The following is a 20,479-nucleotide window of genomic DNA, read 5'->3' on the forward strand; positions in this document are numbered from 1 at the left end:
ACTAATATAGTCCACTTGACAGAGTGAATGTAAAGAAGTGAGTGAACTGAGAAACTGATGAACACCTGATAAGCAGAATCACTGAAGGACAGAGAAACAAGAACAGAAAAAAGAGAAACACAAAAACTACAACTGACTTCCAGCAACACTGAGTGTTAAATCAGTTTACAAACCAGTTTAACATTATTTATTTTATACATGTACAAAAGTTCTTGTTGAGAATTAACAGAGATTTAGTTAATAATAAAGTTTGTTGTCACCGTGATGGAGATCAGTATTTGCTTTAGTTGGTCTCTTGTCCCTTGACTTCTTACCATTCATCTCTCTCTGGCTGCTGGAACAGTGAGTTTATAAAACACATTTGATATGGCAAGAAAGAGTCAAGAGGAAGTTGATCAGGTGTTTTTGGCTTTTGTGATAATGTCACAATCATCCTGGACATGTCTGATTCTCTGATCTTTTCTATTCTTTAAATGTATGGGTATTTCATATTTAGCATATATCTGTAAATCTACAACATAAAATCAATACTTCTGTAATAAGGTCTTCTGAAGAATATTGTAATCATATATAGTGCATTAAAAAAACTCCTTATTCTGGACACACACAGACATCAACAATCAGCACATGAATCTCAACAATGGTGACAATCAAAAGTTTCATGTCGCAATGCATGCTGGGTTCCAGGATAATATAAAACTCCCAGCATGCACTGCTGCATGAATAAAAAAATATATATTGCCACCGTTGTTGAGATTCATGTGCTAAATTGTGATATCTCTGTGTTTCTAAAAGACAGTGTAGCTCTGTTTCTCTGGTTATGCATGATGTGTTAAAAAAAATGAATCATTGTAATTTATTGTTGTGGTTTCACAGTGGTGGTAATGTAACACTTTTAATTGAGAATGAATTCCTTAGTGAATGAACAGGCAATATGATGATTTTGTCATCATAATCATTATAATCGCAATCATTCATAAACTGTGTGTACACAAGTGTGACTTGTAATTTTCAATTAAACATCTCAATAATGTGTGACAGAAATAAAGTCATACTGGTTAATAATAAGGGTAATAATGTGTAATGGCTGAAATAAAGTGTAATGAGACAGAAATAGAGCTTTTTGGTCTAAACTCCACTCGCCGTGTTTGGAGGAAGAAGAAAGATGAGTACAACCCCAAGAACACCATCCCAAGCGTGAAGCATGGAGGTGGAAACATCATTCTTTGGTGATGCTTTTCTGCAAAGGGGACAGGACGACTGCACCGTATTAAGGGGAGTATGGATGGGGCCATGTATCGCGAGATCTTGGCCAACAACCTCCTTCCCTCAGTAAGAGCATTGAAGATGGGTTGTGGCTGGGTCTTCCAGCATGACAACGACCCGGAACACACAGCCAGGGCAACTAAGGAGTGGCTCCGTAAGAAGCAACTCAAGGTCCTGGAGTGGCCTAGCCAGTCTCCAGACCTGAACCCAATAGAAAATCTTTGGAGGGAGCTGGAAGTCCGTATTGCCCAGAAACCTGAAGGATCTGGAGAAGGTCTGTATGGAGGAGTGGGCCAAAACCCCTGCTGCAGTGTGTGCAAACCTGATCAAGAACTACAGGAAACGTATGATCTCTGTAATTGCAAACAAAAGTTTATGTACCAAATATTAAGTTCTGCTTTTCTAATGTATCAAATACTTATGTCATGCAATAAAATGCAAATCAATTATTTAAAAATCATACAATGTAATTTTCTGGATTTTTGTTTTAGATTCTGTCACTCACAGTTGAAGAGTACCTATGATACAAATTACAGACTTCTACATGCTTTGTAATTGGGAAAACCTGCAAAATCGGCAGTGTATCAAATACTTGTTCTCCCCACTGTGTGTATATATATATATATATATATATATATATATATATATATATATATATATATATATATATATATATAATATATATATATATATATATATATAAAAATTCATTACTTCTTTTTTAGGTCCCTCTCACATACTGAAAGGCTCATTGTGCGGGTCATTGTTTTCTCAGTTGTGAATCACAGCATAATTCTGGATTATTCACACCCCAACGCAAATATTACGGTGGCCAAGAGAGCTCAACGCACTGCAACTGAAGAAAACACATGCAAATAGAAAAAAACACCCGCAAATTAAAGGGGGGGGGGGGTGAAATGCTCATTTTCACTCAATCTCCTGTTAATCTTGAGTACCTATAGAGTAGTATTACATCCTTCATATCTCCAAAACGTCTTTAGTTTTATTATATTTATAAGTTAAAGATTGGCTGTACCGAGTCTTTCCGGAAAAAAACGAGCAGCTGGGGGCGGGCCGTGTGGGCGGTGTGCTATACTGTAGCTGTGCTAACTGATCTAACAACAACACAGAGAGACATTTGAAGTAGTTTACTCACCGTGACTGCTCGATCCTTAAGCATTAGACGATCTGCAAATAAGTCGATCTGGGCTTTGTTTATAAAACAATCATCGTCGAAATGCAGGGAACAAAGAGTCGTGCACAACCTCCGTTGATGCTTCGAAAAAACAAACTCCATCCACTGGTCCCTTAACGCTGGGTTCTTTGGGAATCTGTGCAGGGTTGTCTTGCCCTGCCAACCAAAAACCCACTTCTTTGGTGACATTGACTTCCCTAAAGCCGAGCATAGCGCTTTGAGGTAACGTACTGCTTTCGCTCTCTTCTCTCTCTGGTCTGCGAGTGCGCGCGCGGCCGCGGAGAAGTGCCCTTAGGACCCATATAAGGAAATTCCGCTCTATCTTACGTAAGACAGAGCCATACTCTTCAAACGTACAACTTAACTTTTGAAACTTTGTCCATGTTTAGCATGGGAATCCAACTCTTTAACAGTGTAAAAAACTCAGTATGCATGAAACAGCAATTCACCCCCCCTTTAAGAAAACATCTTCATCAGTTTCACAACACACGTGTGCTCCAAATACTCACAACACAACCAAATACAGAAACGTGCTGCAAATAACATAGACCACAACGGAACATTTTCCAGGGGAATCAAAAAATCCAGGGGCTGATGTTCCTTCATCCATGCGGAGATGTCCGCCAGACAGCTTGAGATCTGTGCAGCTACTATGGGGTCATCTAGTTGAAAGGAGGAAGAGCCATCAGCATAGCAGTGGTAGGAGAAACCATGTGCCTGTATGATGTGTCCCAGTGATGTGGTGTAGATGGAGAAGAGGAGGGGTCCCAGCACTGAACCCTGAGGAACCCCTGTGGTCAGTTGATGTGCTCTGGATACCTCGCCTCTCCATGTGAGCCCGAAGGACCTACCTGTGAGATAGACTCAAACCAGTGGAGGGAAGTTCCTGTGATGCCCAGTGATGAGAGGCTGGACAGAAGGATCTGATGATTCACAGTGTCGAAGGCAGCAGACAGATCCAGGAGAATGAGAACTGAAGATATTGGAAGCAGCTTTTGCGGTCTATAGGGCTTTTGTGACCGACAGTAACACAGTCTCAGTTGAATGTCCTTTCTTGAAGCCAGATTGGTTGACATCCAGCTGGTTGTTCTGAGACAGGAAGATGATACTTGGTTGAAAGCAACTCGTTCAAGTGTTTTCGCTATGATTGGTAGGACAGAGACAGGTCTGTATCTCAACTCTACAAGTGACGTGTGTAATGTGGTGGCACAGATGCTCTGGGAAAACACATGAAATTGAAAATTAGTAGCATTGTGTGAAAAGAACACCATGGCTCTTTCGTGATGAAATAAAACTTAATTTTTTAATTAAAATTAAATGAAATTAAATGAAAATCATCCAACAATGGAACAAATACAATCATCATTGACCCACTTTTAACACTTAAAACATGTTTATCAGCGTTATGAAATCCAGGAACTCATAGATACTATCTTGAGGATTTTTAATATGGCAAGTTCAATATACAATCATTGTTCTATTCTAACAACTTCATTTGCATAATTTGGTTCAATCCATCTCTAACTCTCTCAAACCACATGAAAGTGCAATGTGACAATGCCTCCTACTGGCAGAATGTACAGTTTCAGGATGAGCTCAATGAGTCCTTTATCCAGATTTACTGATGAAAAGACACTATGATGATTCAGGAGCAGTTTGTTCTTTAGCATGTTTCTTCTGGTGGGTCTGAAAACTACCTAAATAAGCGAATCTCTCGTTGCAGATGGAGCAGCGGTAAGGCTTCTCTCCTGTATGAACTCGCTCATGAGTCTTCAGGACGTCTAACCGAGCAAACGTCTTGTCACACTGAGAACACTTGAATGATCTTTCTCCTGTATGAATCCGCTGGTGATTTTTTAAGGTACCATATTTAGCGAAACTCTTCCCACAAACGGCACAGTTATACGGTCTTTCTCCAGTGTGAACTCTCAGATGAAGTCCAAAATTAACCGGACTAAAGAAGCTCTTCCCGCAGTAGGAGCACAGGTACGGTTTCTCTCCGGTGTGAGTCCTCTCATGGCAAGTCAATTGAGATTTTTGACGGAATCGTTTATCACAGTGTGAACACTGATATGGTTTCTCCTGAGAGTGTATTTTCTGGTGTGACTTTAGACAGCTTGAGTTTGTGAAGGTTTTCCCACATTCGCTGCACTGGAACGGCCTCTCGTTGGTGTGAACACGCACATGCTTCTTCAAATGGGATCCATACATGAATCTTCTGTCGCAGTGAGGGCACTTGTACGGCCTTTCACCCGTGTGGATTCGCTTATGAATATTTAGATTCCCTTTGGTGAGGAAATACTTGTCACACTCACTGCAGTGGAAAGTCTTTTCGCCAGTGTGTGTCTTCATATGAGCTCTCATATTAGATGGAAGGGTGAAAAAATCCTTCCCGCACTGTTCGCAGTGAAACTCCTTCTTCACGCTGTGCTCTTTTGAATGAAGTCTCTTCTCTTCTAAAGTGGGAAAGCTGATGTCGCATCTCTTGCATGTCAAGTCTTTCTCTTCTGTGTGTGTTCTCTCATGTCTCGCTAAATATCTCTGTGAGCTCAATGTTTTCCCACAGGTGACGCAGGTGAAACTCTTGACCTTCAGCTGCTCTTTTGATGTCGAGGTAGTTTCTTCATCAGTAGATGAACCGCCATTCACATCTGAAAAGAAAAAGGTATCAAAATGTCTAACTTTAAATGAACACAAATAGATTTAATGAATCATGCACTTACCATCATGAAAATCTATAATATCTGTCTATATTTTATTAGCTTAAAAATTAAAGATAAATGTGAAATTGTGATGCAGCTCATGATACAGTGTTTGCAACACATCGGTTCACAGTAACTAATGTCTGCACCTGCTGATTTAGGAACACAACTAACGCCTGTTTCACACATACTCCGTGTGCAGTGCGTATGCGGTGCGTGTTGCAGGAGCAGCATGCGCTATAGTGCTTTCACATATGCTGCGTTTGCAGTGCATAACTGATCAGCGGCTGTACCACAAACACATATTCATTATTTTTATTTCAAATCCAGAAGTTATGCAGCAACTTTTATTTATATATATAAAAAAAAATTGTCAGCATTGCGATTCTCTTTGTACACATATACACTCTTTAATAGACGTACGCACGTTTAAACTAGGGCTGTCAACTTTAGTCGTTTAGTCGACTAATCGGTCGATGCCGTCTTGGTCGACTGACATTCTCATTGGTCGACCAGTTGCATTTTTTTTTTTTTTCACCAATAAAGACATTTTCATTGATTTACTCCTTGATATTTATTCCTTCATAAGCAGTTATATATTACTGTATTCTAAATATAATTCGCCTATGTTTTTATCCCCAACTTTAAATGCTTTAATTTAGGCTATTTTGTAACATGCCACAGTTTAGCGCACCACGTAGAACACTCGTAGGCTGCACTGCTGCTTCGCGCTCAGTAAGGAATATAGTAATCTCTGTCAGTCTGTCCGTTTGCATTTTGATTATTTCGAGAACCGTTCATCCAATCGACTTCACAAGGGAGTGCAGTGTCGCATTTGGTGCAATATAGACAGACACGCGAGACGCGACACGTTCAGAATTAATAGTAAACTACAGAACAGCGCGAGCGGGACGCAGCGCACCTCACGCGAGCAGGGCTATATTCTCCGAGAACGGACACTGCACTAGTGATATAAAACGCACACAGTCTGTTAACTTAAGCAATACTTTTAAGGTAGTCTAATATTTTTCTGACTAACAAATTACTGACACAGTAAAGGGTAGATTTAAATAAAGAAAAACGAAATTTAAATAAAGAAAAACGAAATTTAAATAAAGAAAAAAACGAAATTTAAATAAAGAAAAAACGAAATTTAAATAAAGAAAAACGAAATTTAAATAAAGAAAAACGAAATTAAGTTAGCCTAAATTAAAAACGAGATTAATTTAGATTTATAATAACGGGTAAAAAGTCTAATACATTTTGTTTCTATTATTCTATTTTCCACAATGTCAAAGCAACAGCAGCAATACAAGCTCAGGCATGCACTTCGGTCCATACAAACTCCGCTGTTCTGCGCTCCAGCCAGAGGAACACTCAGTCGGTTCTGTTTCTAGCATGCACGCGTTTTCCGCATGGCTCGAGCCGCGCCTGAAGCCTTGTTTATACTTTCGCCTGGCTCCGCAGCGCGAGTCTCCGCAGACTGCGCGCGCACCTCCCGAAACGGATGAGGCGTTTATACTTGACGCGCTCGCTGTTGTACTATTCTTTGAAACGACAGGGGGCGACTCGAGTAATTGTCCTCTAAACCACCAGGAATCAGCAGTGAGAAGAAGAAAGCTATACACACGTGACAATGTTTATTTTAGTACACCACCACCAATACCACACTACAAAAAGAATCGTGTAAAACCCAGTAAACCCTGAGATTATTACTCGTGACTATAAAACAAAATATATGGATATTAGAATGTGTAAAAAACATAACTAAATTAACGATCTCCTTCATATTTTCTAATTTCACTAAACATTTCATTAAGTTTCGTGAACATTTTTATTAAACATGGACCTTTATGTTCATTAAAAATACTTTTTATGCTATTGTATGCTCATTTTTTAAATGTAAGCAACTAATTTAGAAGTGCAAACTGGGTGCCGGTGTGGTGAGAAGTGCGAGCTCGGCCAGATTCGGCTCGAAGTCGTTCATCTTCGGATGCGGCGCCGCGTGCGTTGTTACAAAAAATGTCGCGCACACCGCCAGGCGAAATTGGGTCTTGCGAACCCAACGCGCACGACCGCCCACACCGCAATGACGTCATTTTTGCCGTGCGGACGCGTCTAGTATAAACCAGGCTTGAGACGCGTGTCTCACGCAGGCAGTGTGCAAACTCCAACCTGATAACATGGGAGCCGAAATAAAAACAGACACGCCACAGCAGCTGAGACTCTCACGCCACGCAGCCAGTGAGTCGCCAGCCTTATTCAAGCGCGAATGAGAACCGTTTCGCGGGGGATCCCAGGTGTCAATAAAAAAATAAAAACGTTTATTCGTTGTTGTTTTATAAATGCTCTATGACAATTGTTTAATAAATGTTCAATCAAAATGCAAAACATCGCGTCTTTTTTTTTTTTTTTTTTTTGTCGACTAATCGTTGCGCAGGACAGGACTTTGGTCGACTAAGCATTTCTTTGGTTGACTACAGCCCTAGTTTAAACACAATTTAAACAATGTAGGCCTATTATTCCATGCATTACTTCTCTATATATTAAGTTGCACAAGCAAGTGGTCAAATATTTAACCATTTACTTATATTAAAATTGCGAACATTTTAAATTAAAACTTAAAATTGACAAAAAAAGCCGACTCTCATGCCTTTTCTTTTGCATTTAAATTTTAATACTATAAATCTTGCATGTCACAAATAACTTATTTTTCCACCTCCACGAATGAGACAAGTGTTGTTCATTTTGTCGCCTTGAGGTAAATTGTAGTTCTCTTTCATAGGTTCACTCAACGCTTCGTAGCTTAAGACGCAGTGCGAACGCCCTCTGGGTGTGCCTATTGTCTGAAGCCCTTATAGAATCACGCCAATCACATTGTACGAGCGAGCGCCATCTGCTCCTCAGATTTATCTGCCTTCACGAAGCGGCCATTTTAGCCCTTCGGTCTCGGTTTTTCTGGCACAAATATTGGATTTACTATCAACATTCTTCATTTGCACTTCAGCGACTGCGAATAGTGGAACTCAGTTCTCCTTGCGGTAAAGAGTCCATGGAGTTTCGTCATTGCCTGCCGCCATGCGCTTGCTTTATTGCGAATGATGACCCTCACAGCAAGTGTGGAAAATGTTTGGGTTTTTCGCATGTGGGTTCGCGAGGCTCTCCTAGGCTTGTCAAAATGTAAATTTTGTGACAACATGCTTCTCAAAACCCTCCGCTCTAGGCTCACGGTTTTTGAGAAGGAGTCATTCATTTCCCCCTGTTGTGCTCCCGATCTCAGCACCCTGCTGAGGCCTCACAGGGAATCCGCGACCTGGGGTTTGGATGTAGAGCTCGAAGATATAGGATATGAGCAGACGGGCCAAGCCCTTTCTCTCCCTCCCTCTCCCGAGCACGCACGCGGCGTCCTGCCAGTCGAGTTTTCACATGATTATTTATGCCCCAGCCCGGGAGCGCGTGAGGCGGTTTATTTCGGGCTGGAAGATGTGATTTACACTGCAGCGTCCGACTCCGAGGATTTCGGGCCTGCTTTAGCTGATGACGTTCTCCCGCCTAGCGGCCAGGAAGCGCAGCCTACTGTGGCCTACAAGGAGCTTATTGAAGTGCTTTCGCGTGCTACAGAGAAGCTCGCTATCGACTGGCTCGACGAGCCCTGCGAGTCACAATCGTCTAAACTCGATGAAAGATTTTTAAGTGGCCAGAGTGGAGAAAGCTGCTCTTTTTCAGTGATCTGCATCACAAGATCTCCAGATCCTGGAAACAGCCTTTTTCCACTCATCTGACATATGCAGCAGCCGCCAACTTCACCAACCTTGTTGGCTATTCCGGAGATGGACGAGGGAACCGGAATAACGCCAGAAGCTGTCAAAGAGCTTCGTAAGGCCACGGATCTGGCCTTAAAAGCCACCAAGCACACCACACGCGCTTTAGGTCGGTCCATGGTGGGTGCGGTTGCTGCAGAGCGCCACCTATGGCTCAATCTCACAGAGATCCGCGACAAAGAGAAGGTTTTCTCAGTCTGGACTGTTCGGGGAGGCGGTCAACACCGCAAAATCCCAGTCGGCTGCTTTCAGTGAGTTTATGCCCAGGAGGGTTAGAAAGGATTCATCTAACCCCTACCCGTCTCAACCCAGAGAACGTCCTTCTCATAGGACGGAGTTCACCGCTAGGAGGAATGACTCGGCTCATCCCCCACCAGCTACGGTTTTGGGGAGCCTGCGGTCGCACGTTTCCCCGCCAGCAACCTTGAGCTGAAGCGGTCTAACAAACCTTCCGCTCCAGCTTCCTCGAATCGTTCCTGACCCTCAGGTCAGAAAAAGGAAAGCTTCCCCTGATTTACGAGTTTGGGACAGACCGCTCAAGCGTTTCTGCCCACCTCTCACTTGCTGCTCTCCTTCTCCAACCCTGCCACTTTCGCCGTCCAGTGTGTTTTGAAAGTGCATTTCCTATTCAACCTCGTTCAAACCGTCCGGCGCAGGGGGAAGGAGACGCGTTAAGCTTTCTCCCCTCGCCTCTGACGCGTTTGATACCTGCCGCTCGCATCCTCGGAGGCACGTTCTGTTTTCCTCAGGAGCAGGCAGACCCTGTAATACCGACCCAGACAGTGGTACCTCCCACTACGTGCCAGGACGCCAAGTGCTCTCCATCATGTTTGACCACGCCACCCCACAGGAGTCAGCGCGACACCCTAAAAAGAATGGAGCCGTCTGCCAGGGGTATCACCTTGGATCCTCCGTACAGTTCGGCTTGGATACACGCTTCAGTTCTGTCGCAACCTCCCTTGCTTCAACAGGGTTTTTCCAACTGTAGTCAACAGCGCCTCAGAGGCTTCAGTACTACAGCAGGAAATTTCGTCCCTTCTCCTCAAGGGAGCGATGGAAGAAATTCCTCCGAAGGAAGTTGAGCAAGGCTTCTTCAGCTGTCACTTCCTGGTCCCGAAGAAGGGCAGCGGTCTGCGACCTATACTAGACCTCCGCCTGCTGAATTTCTCCCTTTACAAAAGGAAATTCAAGATGTTGACTCAAAATTTGGGCGGGGGACTGGTTCGTGACAGTAAACCTGAAGGATGCGTATTTCCATATTCAGGTCGTACGGCGACACAGAAGTTTCCTCAGATTTGCCTTTGGAGAAAAGGTGTATCAGTACAGGGTCCTTCCTTTTGGTCTCGCTCTAGTGCCGAGAACGTTCACAAAGTGTATGGATGCTGCTCTGGCCTCATTGCGGCTCCAGGGCATCCGTATACTCAACTACCTGGACGATTGGCTCCTTTTAGCACACTCCAGGGAATTAGTGACTCACCACAGGGACATTGTCCTACATCACATTCAGTCTCTCGGCTTGAGGCTTAACCCCCTGGGGTCGGCTATCGCGCGTTTTTTTCCGTATGAGTGCAAAAAAAAACAAAAAAAACATTAACTTTTATCTTATATGCTTGTGTTATACATCAATCGATCCTGTTTAGTGTTTATTTTTTTTGTGTATGCTCATAATAAATACAAAGTGTTGTGCTTTTCGCCAAATAAAGAAAAATAAACATGATGCGAGTTCTGCCTACTCTCCGTCAGTGAAGTCAATTCTGAAACGCGTCCGAAAATGAACTGTAACTCAGCGAATACTCAGTCAAACAGGCATACAGACACACAGGCATGAAGCTTGAATTCTCTTCTTTTAAAGCGGGGCTCAGTAACTTCGGGATTTCTTCGCTGTATTCTCGCTTTTTGCTCGCAGGTTTCTCTCTAGAGCTCCCCCCACAGCTTCGGAATAGATATTTGACAACACTGTTGTAAAAACTCGTAGGCGATTCTCGGACACCAGAGGCTAGTAGATCAACGACATCAAAGCAGATGGGACATTCTTTAAAACGTCTTCTTCATTCGGGTTCAAACAGCGTGAGGGAGCGCAATAATGACAGCATTTTAGCAGATTTCTTTTGGCCGTAAAGCAATTGTTTACATCGCGAGACCTGATATCACGCGAGACTTCCTGACGCGGCGGCCGGCGGCCCGCCGGCTCAAAGTTGCAAGTGCGTATTTTCCGCTCACGAGCACCAGGGGGGTGCGAAACGACCACCATTCAACCCGAAATAAGTAATATAACCATTCCAATGACTCCAAAGCTGTTCAGTTAAGGTAAAAAAAGTTACTTAGTTCACCTTTAAATGAAGTAATTTTTATAAAAAACAAATATTCACAGTTTATATAATATGTAAAGGGAGAGATGTCAGTCGTTCTCATCTCAGCTAATTAAGTTTTAATGTGACTCCGCCTACGGAGACCGCGCTATTCAAACGCAAATGTGAGGCGATCCATACAAACCTGTGAAACGCCCACATCAGCTGGATAAGGCCGGTGAAACACTGGATGCGTGGCGTAAGCGTCTCAGCTGCGTGGCGTGTCCGTTTTTATTTCGGCTCCCATGTTAACAGTTTAGAGTTTGCACACTGCCTGTGTGAGACGCGCGTCTCAGGCGCGGCACGAGCCGCGTGGAAAACGCGTGCATTCTAGAAATAGAACCGACGCCTATTTTTCACGCGACACGCAAGCGTCTTGGAAGCGTTTCCATGCAAAATTGAATAGGAAAATCTCTTTATTTGTCATTTTCGAATACATATTAATAAATGTCCTTTTGATGTTTAAAAGTGTCTAGGTTTTGACATAAATGCAAATATAAATGTAATTTTACAAAATATGATCGATTTTCAAATACTGCTGTATTGAATGAACAGCTTTTGGCAAACTCTATTGCTATACTGAGATGAGGAATATATACTGTATGTGTTTTGTCAAAAATAAAGTCATCAACTAACTAATGAATCCTTTACTTTGAAATACGTATGATAAAATGTATACTTTAGTTTTGAAAGACGTTGACTAGTTTTGAAAAGATTATAAAGTATGTATGTGCATGCATATATGTGTGTGTGTATATATGAAGAGTTCAGATGCAAAAGCCTCTAAATGCCATCTGAAATTTTCTCCTAGAATGATAATTTTTATGAAGCTTGTATATTTAAGTTAGCTATAGGTGACACACCTGAATGAATGGCTCATTAAGTATGCAGGGACGTAGTCTCACCAGGTGTGAACTACTAAATATGCATGATGCTGTTGGAGCGTTTACGCCCCATCCGCATATTGGCTTTCCAAACTAAAAGTGTTTCACAAAACTAAAATCAATGTATCGTTTTATGTGAATGATTAGGCAGGATGATTTTCACATCATTTTGAAGAAAAAATTCTAGGCGACGAGATCCATTAGTCAAAAGTCTTATTGCCACATATTTAGTATGTGTTTTGTGGCCTTATTTCAGAAACTTTAATTTTTAGTTTTTTCGATAACCATGCATAAACATTATTCTCTCAAAAATGAAAACATGTACATACATGTGGCTCACATATTATGGAAGTCCTGTTTGTGCTATATAGAGTGAATTTACACCTTTGCCATTAATATGTTTATAAGCAACTGAAAAAAGCACAAATGTCAGGGCATGTCAGAACATCTCAAGGACCCCAAAAACACCCCAGACCCCAGAGGGTTAAACACAGAGAAGAGTGTTCTTACCCCAGCTCAGCGCACAGTTTTCTTAGGGGTGCGCCTGGATTCCGTTCTGATGCAGGCCCGTTTGGCTCCTGCCTGGATTTCCAGTCTTGTGACATGTTTGGCCCGCTTCACGCTCAGCCATCGTGTTTCTGTAGGCACTTGCCACAGGCTTCGGGGGCTCATGGCTGGTTGCTCCACATGAGACCTTTTCTGTGGTGGCTGAAGCTCTCAGGGGCCCGGTCCACAGGACCGGCTCTTTGCCTGTTGAAGGTGTCGCGCAGTTGCTTCTGCGCCCTTTCAAACTGGCGGCACCCCCTCTTCCTTCGGAAAGGGGTCGGCATGGGTGCAGTTTTCGAGGGCAGGCCAGCATGTGGAGTCTGGACTGGGGAGACTATCTCTTGGAACATAAACAGCTTGGAGCTGAGAGCTGTTTACCTGGCCCTTCTTCACTTTCTCCATTTTCTCGAAGGACACCATGTCATTGTCAGAACAGACCACATGGCGCTAGTGTCCCATGTAAACCGGCAGGGGGGTTCACAGTCATGCACCCTAGACAGGCATGCGCGCAACCTCCTCCTGTGGGCTCAGGACAAGTTCCTTTCACTGAGGGCAGTCCATGTCCCCGGGATCTTGAACCTCACAGTGGATTTTCTGTCGAGGCAGAAGCTCAGGTCAGGGGAATGGATGCTGAACCGTCAAACAGTAGCCCTGATTTGGGACGTGTTCGGAAAAGCGGAAGTGGAACTCTTTGCATCTCAGGAGTTGTCCCAATGCCCACTTTGGTTCTCCCTGAGCCCCACAGCACCGTTGGGAATAGATGCACTCGCCCACCCTTGGCCAATGCAGAAACTTTATGCATTCCGCCCGTCAAATTGATCCAGGCAGTTCTGTCCAGGGTGAGAGAAAGTGGAACCCCTCTCCTACTAGTAGCCCCATTCTGGCCATCCCAGCTGTGGTTCTCGGAGCTGGTTCCTCTTCTGGAATCCCCTCCCTGGGAAATTCCGGTCAGGACGGATCTACTATCCCAGCTTCAGGGCAGGATATGGCACCCTTTGGAAGCTATGCTTAGGCCCATCAGAGGCTATACTAGCTTTGAGCTTTGGTCTTCCCGCTGACGTCCAGGAGACCATTGCAAGTGCGAGAGCCCTTTCCACGAGAAGGCTGTATTCCTCCAAGTTGAGGGTTTTTGAGTCATGGTGTTCAACACACACTATGGATCCAGTCAGCTGCCCGGTGGGTTCAGTGCTTGAGTTCCTACAGGAGAAGTTTGCTTCTGGAGCGGCTGCTACCACCCTGAGAGTATATGTTGCTGCTATTGCAGCTCATAGAGAGTCGGATGAGATCCCCCTGGGTAAACTGATGTTAGTCTCGGCATTTATGCGTGGGGTTAGGCGCCTGAAACCAGCACGCTCCCCTGGAATTCCCTCTCGGGACCTGTCAATCGTCCTGGAGGGCTTAACGGAGGCTCCCTCTGAGCCCTTGGAGTCAGCTCCGGAGCGGATTCTGACTCTCAATGTTACTCTTTTGTTAGCTCTGACTTCGTTGAAGCGGGTGGGGGATTTGCAAGCTCTTTCTGTTAGCGAGACATGTATAGACTTCGCTCCTGGTCTGGTCAGGGTGACTTTAAGACCGAGACCAGGATATGTGCATAAAGCATTGTCCACAGCATTTCGTTCTCAGGTTATTAACCTTCACTCTTTCCATCCTCCTCCTTTTGTTTCTGAGGAGGACAGGAAACTTAATTTGCTCTGCCCTGTCCAAGCATTGAAGTTCTAAGTGGATCGCTCTGGCGTTTGGTGAAAATCTAACCAGCTCTTGGCATGTTTTTGTGCTGGCCACCGCGGGCTTGCTGCTTCAAAGCAAAGAATTTCCCACTGGGTTACAGAGGCTATTTCACTGGCATATGAGGTGCACAGTCTGCCTTCACCTCTTAGCATCAGGGAACATTCCACCAGAAGTGTGGCTTCCTCTTAAGCACTTTTTAGAGGGGCCCTCCTGGAAGACATTTGTGTGGTGGCAGGCTGGTCCTCTCTGCACACTTTTGTTAGATTCTACAGTTTGGATCTCGACATGACTCCCGGTTCCCAAGTTTTATCTGCTTGAACCAGTCGTGTGAGCTATCTGGTCATTGTACTAGTTACGGCAGCGCTATAGCTTGGCGAGTTTAGTATTTCATTCCCACTGCGTCTTAAGCTACGCAGCGTTGAGTGAACCAATGAAAGAGAACGTCTCTGGTTACTGATGTAACCTATGTTCTCTGAATAGGGAACGAGACGCGTTCGCTGCCAAGCTCCTCGCGCTGCCGACAAGCTTATTTTTCGGCAGAGAAATCTGAGGAGCAGATGGCGCGCACACATATATAATGTGACAACGTAAGAGCGATGGGGTGCAGGGCTCCAGACTAACTTTTCCACTGGTTGCACTGGTGCTACCAACTTTCTCAGTTGGTCGCACCAGCACATGATTTGGTCGCACCAAATTGTTTGTTTTTTTTACAACATGGAATTAGTCAATGCATGCTGATGAATAGTTGTCCTTATTTGCGTACCCTGATGTAAAAAGACTGACAGTGACACAAGACCTCATGTTGGCAAAATGTTTTAATCTTTTAAATGAAAACCATTCAAAATAACTATCAAAAAAACACCACGTATGTTTTTTAATGTTTGATTGTATTTTATTTAGTACTGTCAATCGATTAAAACAATTAACTAGCCTATTCGCGATTAATCACACTTAACATTAAAGGTTTTAATATATTTTTATATTGTAATAATTTCACATTTAATCTCCAAATTAATGTGAAACAACATAAAGTATATTTTAAATATTTGATCTATTAGGTAGGAAATATACATAAATTGAATAAAGTTACACCTCTCAGACTTCACTGTAATTTTCTCTGACTTTTTTCTTTGATTAGATTTTTTCACATTAATGTATCACAGAAGCGGGTTTATTAGGCTGCTGTCGCTTTAAGATCTGATGTATACAAGCATCCGATGTTGTCAACTTTTAGCGTTCATTTAACACTTTTTAACTAATTTAATACTGTGCTTACGAGGATACTCGACAAACTGAACATTTTGGCATACTTTTGTGTGTTTTTGTCCGTTCAAGTGTGAAAGAGAAGCGGCTGCGCGCTGTCTGAAGCGGCATTCTGAGCGCATGAGTCCTGTGTGTGTGTGTGTGTGTTGCGTGTATCACACAGAGGAGATATAAAGACAGAATGCCGCCAGTACAGATTTAAATTCTTATTTTTTGCGTTTTATCACGCTTGAATTGTTTATTAGCACTTGAATGAATGATAGCGTGATAAAATACTATAGAGCAGCCAATGGATGAAAGAAAAAATCTGATGCTGCATTAATTGCGTTAAATATTTTTAACGCGTTTAACTGAAATAATTAATCGCATGCGTTAACGTGTTCATTTTGACAGCCCTAATTTTTGTATAATAAAACATAAACATAATATGTATTTGTTATACTCCTTTGCTCACTTGGTTCCTCCCTGTCTGCACCTGTGCCCTCGTCATCAGTTGTGTCTGAGGCTGTATGCTGGCTCGCTGACTTGTAATTCCTGAATTCCTAATTCGCGCGTTTCACCATCAGTCTGCAATGCGCGTGACATGTACGTTCTTTAATAAATAAACTGCAAGTGTCTTGCGGAAGAACATTGTAGCCGGAGCTACTTCTCTCCGTTAATGTCTATGTCGAGCCGCGAGTCACGCAGGCACTGGGCAACTCCGCAGCCGAGCCGACCCCGGGATAAAATAGTCAGAATATAAACCCTTATTATAGGCGTACCGTAGTGATTCAGGATATAAGTCAAAAACACGGTTTGGAAAATGGATTCATGATGTACTGATACAACAGCGTTCTGTTGCGCATGCGTGAATTTAACTGAGTTGTACATGACCATGTACCCGCACAAATGCGACCACATAAAATTTTAACTCGCACATTCTCAAAAAATGGTCGCATATGCGACCATTTTGGTCGCAGTCTGGAACCCTGGGGTGGCGCCCACGCCATGAGCCAATAAATTGGGGTGATTCTATAAGGGCTTCAGACAATCGACACACCCAGAGGGCGTTCCCACTGTGTCTTAAAGCTACGCAGCGTCTCGTTCCCTATTCAGAGAACATAGGTTACATCAGTAACCAGAGACATTTTCCTAGCTTTACCCCAGTCTTAAAATAAAAATGTAATTAAATATATTTATATAAATATTACTACATTTTATTTAATTAAACGCATTTATGGTGAGATTATTATATTTTAATGTAAATCTGTGTTCATTTTGACCACGAAACATGCGCTGTCACTTTAATTCAGCGTTTGCAGCACAGCAGAAATAGACTCGGTGTAGAAAAGATCGCTGCACTGCTGTATACACACCGCTCCTGGAACGGATCAACGAACTGCAACTGCGTGCAGTGTGAAAGCTCTAACCTGTTAACATGGGTATGGAAAAAAATATGCACCGCATACGCACTGCAAACTGAGTATGTGTGAAACGGGCATACATTTTTACACACATACTGACTATGATTTACTATAACTAAAGTTAATAAATGGAAGATACATACCTGAAGGAATAAAATCATCATTTTCATCATTTTGATTATCCTCATCCTCATTTTCTTCATCCTCAACATCATTTCCTTCATTATCCTCATTCTGAACATCATCTTCATCATCCTCCTCCTCCTCCTCATGGCTCTGTTGTTGTTCCTCTGCGGTGGTTTCTTCTCCTCGTCTCTCTATCAGGTTCCTGCAGTCCTCCAGTGTGACGGAGCACATCTTCATCTGCTGTTCTCCAGTGTTACAGTCAGAGGTTTGATCAGCGGATCCACGATCCTGAGCGTCAGTATAACACAGTAAAGTGAGGCTGAGCTCTGAGTCCTGTGTGTCTCTGGATCTCCAGACTGAATCCTGAGCTTCTGTCCCATCAGTCACACACACTGAAACCTTCTCCAGATCCTGACAAACACATCATAGATCAACACAAATAAACAACCTGTTGATATTAGCCTCATTACTCAGCAGTTTATCTCTAGTGGGTATATTGGTGATTTGTTTGCATATTTTGCTGCTGGCTTAATTTGAGATGTGCATAAGAAGTGAGAAGCTAACAAAGCTTAGGTTTGATTGAGCTGAAGGATGAAATGATGAGCTGCTCAAACCTCTCTGTTGGGGTTGTCTCCTCTTTCTCTCAGCTTTGCCTCCAGTGACGCCACCTCTTTCTTCAGCTGACAGATTTCAGTGATGAAATCCTCAATATCCAGCATGGACAGATCAGTTCCTACTGATTTACAGCAGATCACATCCATCTGTGCTCTCATGGTCAACATCTGAAGACAAACACAACATATTTATTACAAGAGGCATTTAGAATGAACAGACACTGATCAAACTCAAAATGACTAATGATAATGAAAGAGAACAGAACTACACAGAATAAGAACATGATGGCAATTTCTGAGAATATTAATGGTAGATATTAATTACAGGTATAAAATAAACATGTTTAGGCGTGTGTATGTTTAAATTCACTATTGTAAATATATCATTACAACACATCACCAATATCTAAAACTTAAATTTAGCTTCTGGATTTAAACACAGATTTAAGAAATGTAACATGATAATGTGATACTTGTACTCGTTTCAAAGCATCATTTAAGTGTCCAGCATTGAAAATTGATTTAAAATCAGAATTAGATAATTAAACAACGTGTTAACTTTATTACAAATATCACAGTTAAAACACAGCTGCTGTAGTAAGCAACGGTAAGTGTGTGTTTACAAGTAGGTTACAATTATACCATTATTTACTATTACAAATACCCAGGCTAAACTATGGTTACTGTGGTAAAATCATGGCTAAAAAATTATAATTTTTTTTAATGATAAATGCGAATAAGTAGTTAATTTAAAGCTCAATAAAACACTACAGACAGAAAATCAACAATCACACACACAGTTAAAAACAACACACCTCAGTGTGAGCGAGGCTTCCTCTTCTTCAGTGGTTTTACCGGCGGACTGAAGAGCGTCACAGCGACTCCTGCAGGTTTCAGGAAGAAACGCTAGTCAGAAGAGATCGTGTCTACAGCAAACTTTCTCCGTCTGTTTCTATATCAAAAACAAGCTTGAATTCCTGTGGTGCAGCTACGAACGTGAATCATGTTTATGTTTTCTCTATGGTTAAAGTTAAATTGTTCAATTGATGATCACGATGTAAGTAATTTATTTGTGTAGTTGATTTGTCATGTTCACGGCACCATAACTTGATTTCCTAACGTTTCCGTGTCGTGTATTACTGTATTTCTGTGTCTGAATCAGTTCAGCTCTCTAAACATGAACTGAGGTAAATAAATAACGGTCCTTTATTGCCCTGATGTGGCACTGCCATGTTTCTAGTATTACTGCTAAAAGAAGCTGTGGCTGAGACTTGTGTTTACACGAAAATAATATGCCAAATAAATAAAACTAGGCTATATCAGACACTGATCAGCACATTAAGCTGTCAACAAAATAAAAAATAAAAAGTGTCCATCCAGAAGATTCATTTCTTTGCAGCAAATATCTTACCTGACATGGTGGCACAAATGCTCTGGGAAAACACATGAAATTGATAAACACATTATCAATTAATAATAAATCAATTACATTGTGTGAAAGGAAAACCATGGCTCTTTCTTGATTAAATAATATTTAAATTCCCAATGAAAACCATCCAACAATGGAAAAAAATGGTGCAGTTGCCTTACAATCATCCTTGAGCCACTTTCAACACTTAACACATGTTTATCAGCGCTATGAAATCCAGGAACTCATAGATACTATTTTGAGGCTTTTTAATAAGTAAAGATCAATCAATCTCTCCAGTTTAAGATACAATCATTGTTCTATTCTGTCCAACACAACTTCATTTACAGAGTTTGGTTCAATCCATCTCTACTCTCTCAATCCACAAGCTCAATGTGACACTGCCTCCTACTGGCAGAAAGAGCTCAATGTACAGTTTCAGGATGAGCTCAAGGAGTCTTTATCCAGATGTACTGATAAAAAGACATTATGGGGAGGTTTCCTGGGCCCGTTTTTTCAAAAGGTTTAATCCGGATAAAATTGATCCGGATTTAGTAATCCTTTTTTTGCGATCCGTGATCACGTAATCCAGCTTACTTTTGAGCCAGTTTTTCAAAGCAACATCGGATTGGATCAATCGGGGGGCCGTTCTTCGTACGTCGCTAACTCACTTAGCTGGATTTGATTGTTGACGATTTGGCATGATCTTGGATTGTTTGGTTCTTCAACGCTCATCCTGGACTTGCTGTCATAGCAACAGCTGCGCAAGCTTAAACCTGCTCGGGAGCAGCTTATTTCATGTTAACAGGATTAGATCCCGGCTTCATAAGCGGAGCTGATACGGGAAGTCCAGCGCAGCGCGATAGTGCACTTTCTGAGATATATATTTTTTCTCGTGATTCGTGAGATTGCCGTTTTTTGTCGCTTTTATGTTTTTTTTGTGGCATTTCCAAGCCACTTAAGACCCAATGTTGTAAAGCAGTTTTTTTTTTTTTAGGCTATCATAATTTTTTATGAAGATCATACAATCATGACCATGCCGATTACAGATATGTCACTCAGGCTTCACTAACGTGATTGGTACCATAGACCATAGACTGCCATCAAGGCCTCAATGAAGGGGATTATGTGAACAGAAAGGGGGTTCACAATGTAAATGTGCTGTCCAGTTACTA

At 42.3% G+C, this 20,479-nt stretch overlaps 2 protein-coding genes across 3 annotated transcripts in view; one reads left to right on the plus strand and one right to left on the minus strand.

Moving 5' to 3' along the window:
- LOC307154538 (uncharacterized protein) overlaps positions 1-20,479 on the plus strand; it is a 69,107-nt gene that overhangs the window by 46,607 nt on the left and 2,021 nt on the right. The window lies entirely within an intron of this gene.
- Positions 3,741-18,734, minus strand: LOC307154502 (uncharacterized protein). The gene is made up of 4 exons (XM_079864507.1): positions 18,712-18,734; positions 17,897-18,064; positions 17,300-17,693; positions 3,741-5,112 (listed from the first exon to the last, which is right to left on the minus strand). Exons 2-4 carry the CDS (start codon positions 18,062-18,064, stop codon positions 4,097-4,099), a joined length of 1,578 nt encoding a protein of 525 aa, XP_079720633.1. The 5' UTR covers positions 18,712-18,734; the 3' UTR covers positions 3,741-4,096.

This window comes from Squalius cephalus (assembly GCF_949319135.1).
Source record: "Squalius cephalus genome assembly, chromosome: 2".
In the NCBI taxonomy this organism is placed as follows: domain Eukaryota; kingdom Metazoa; phylum Chordata; class Actinopteri; order Cypriniformes; family Leuciscidae; genus Squalius; species Squalius cephalus.

Excerpts from the sequence above, each read along its gene's own strand:
- LOC307154502 (XM_079864507.1), bottom strand. The coding sequence starts at position 18,064 with ATGTTGACCATGAGAGCACAGATGGATGTGATCTGCTGTAAATCAGTA. Across the intron at positions 17,694-17,896 it reads GAGACAACCCCAACAGAGAG|GATCTGGAGAAGGTTTCAGT; the intron begins GTTTGAGCAGCT and ends TGTGTTTGTCAG. Across the intron at positions 5,113-17,299 it reads TGATGATTTTATTCCTTCAG|ATGTGAATGGCGGTTCATCT; the intron begins GTATGTATCTTC and ends TTTTCTTTTCAG.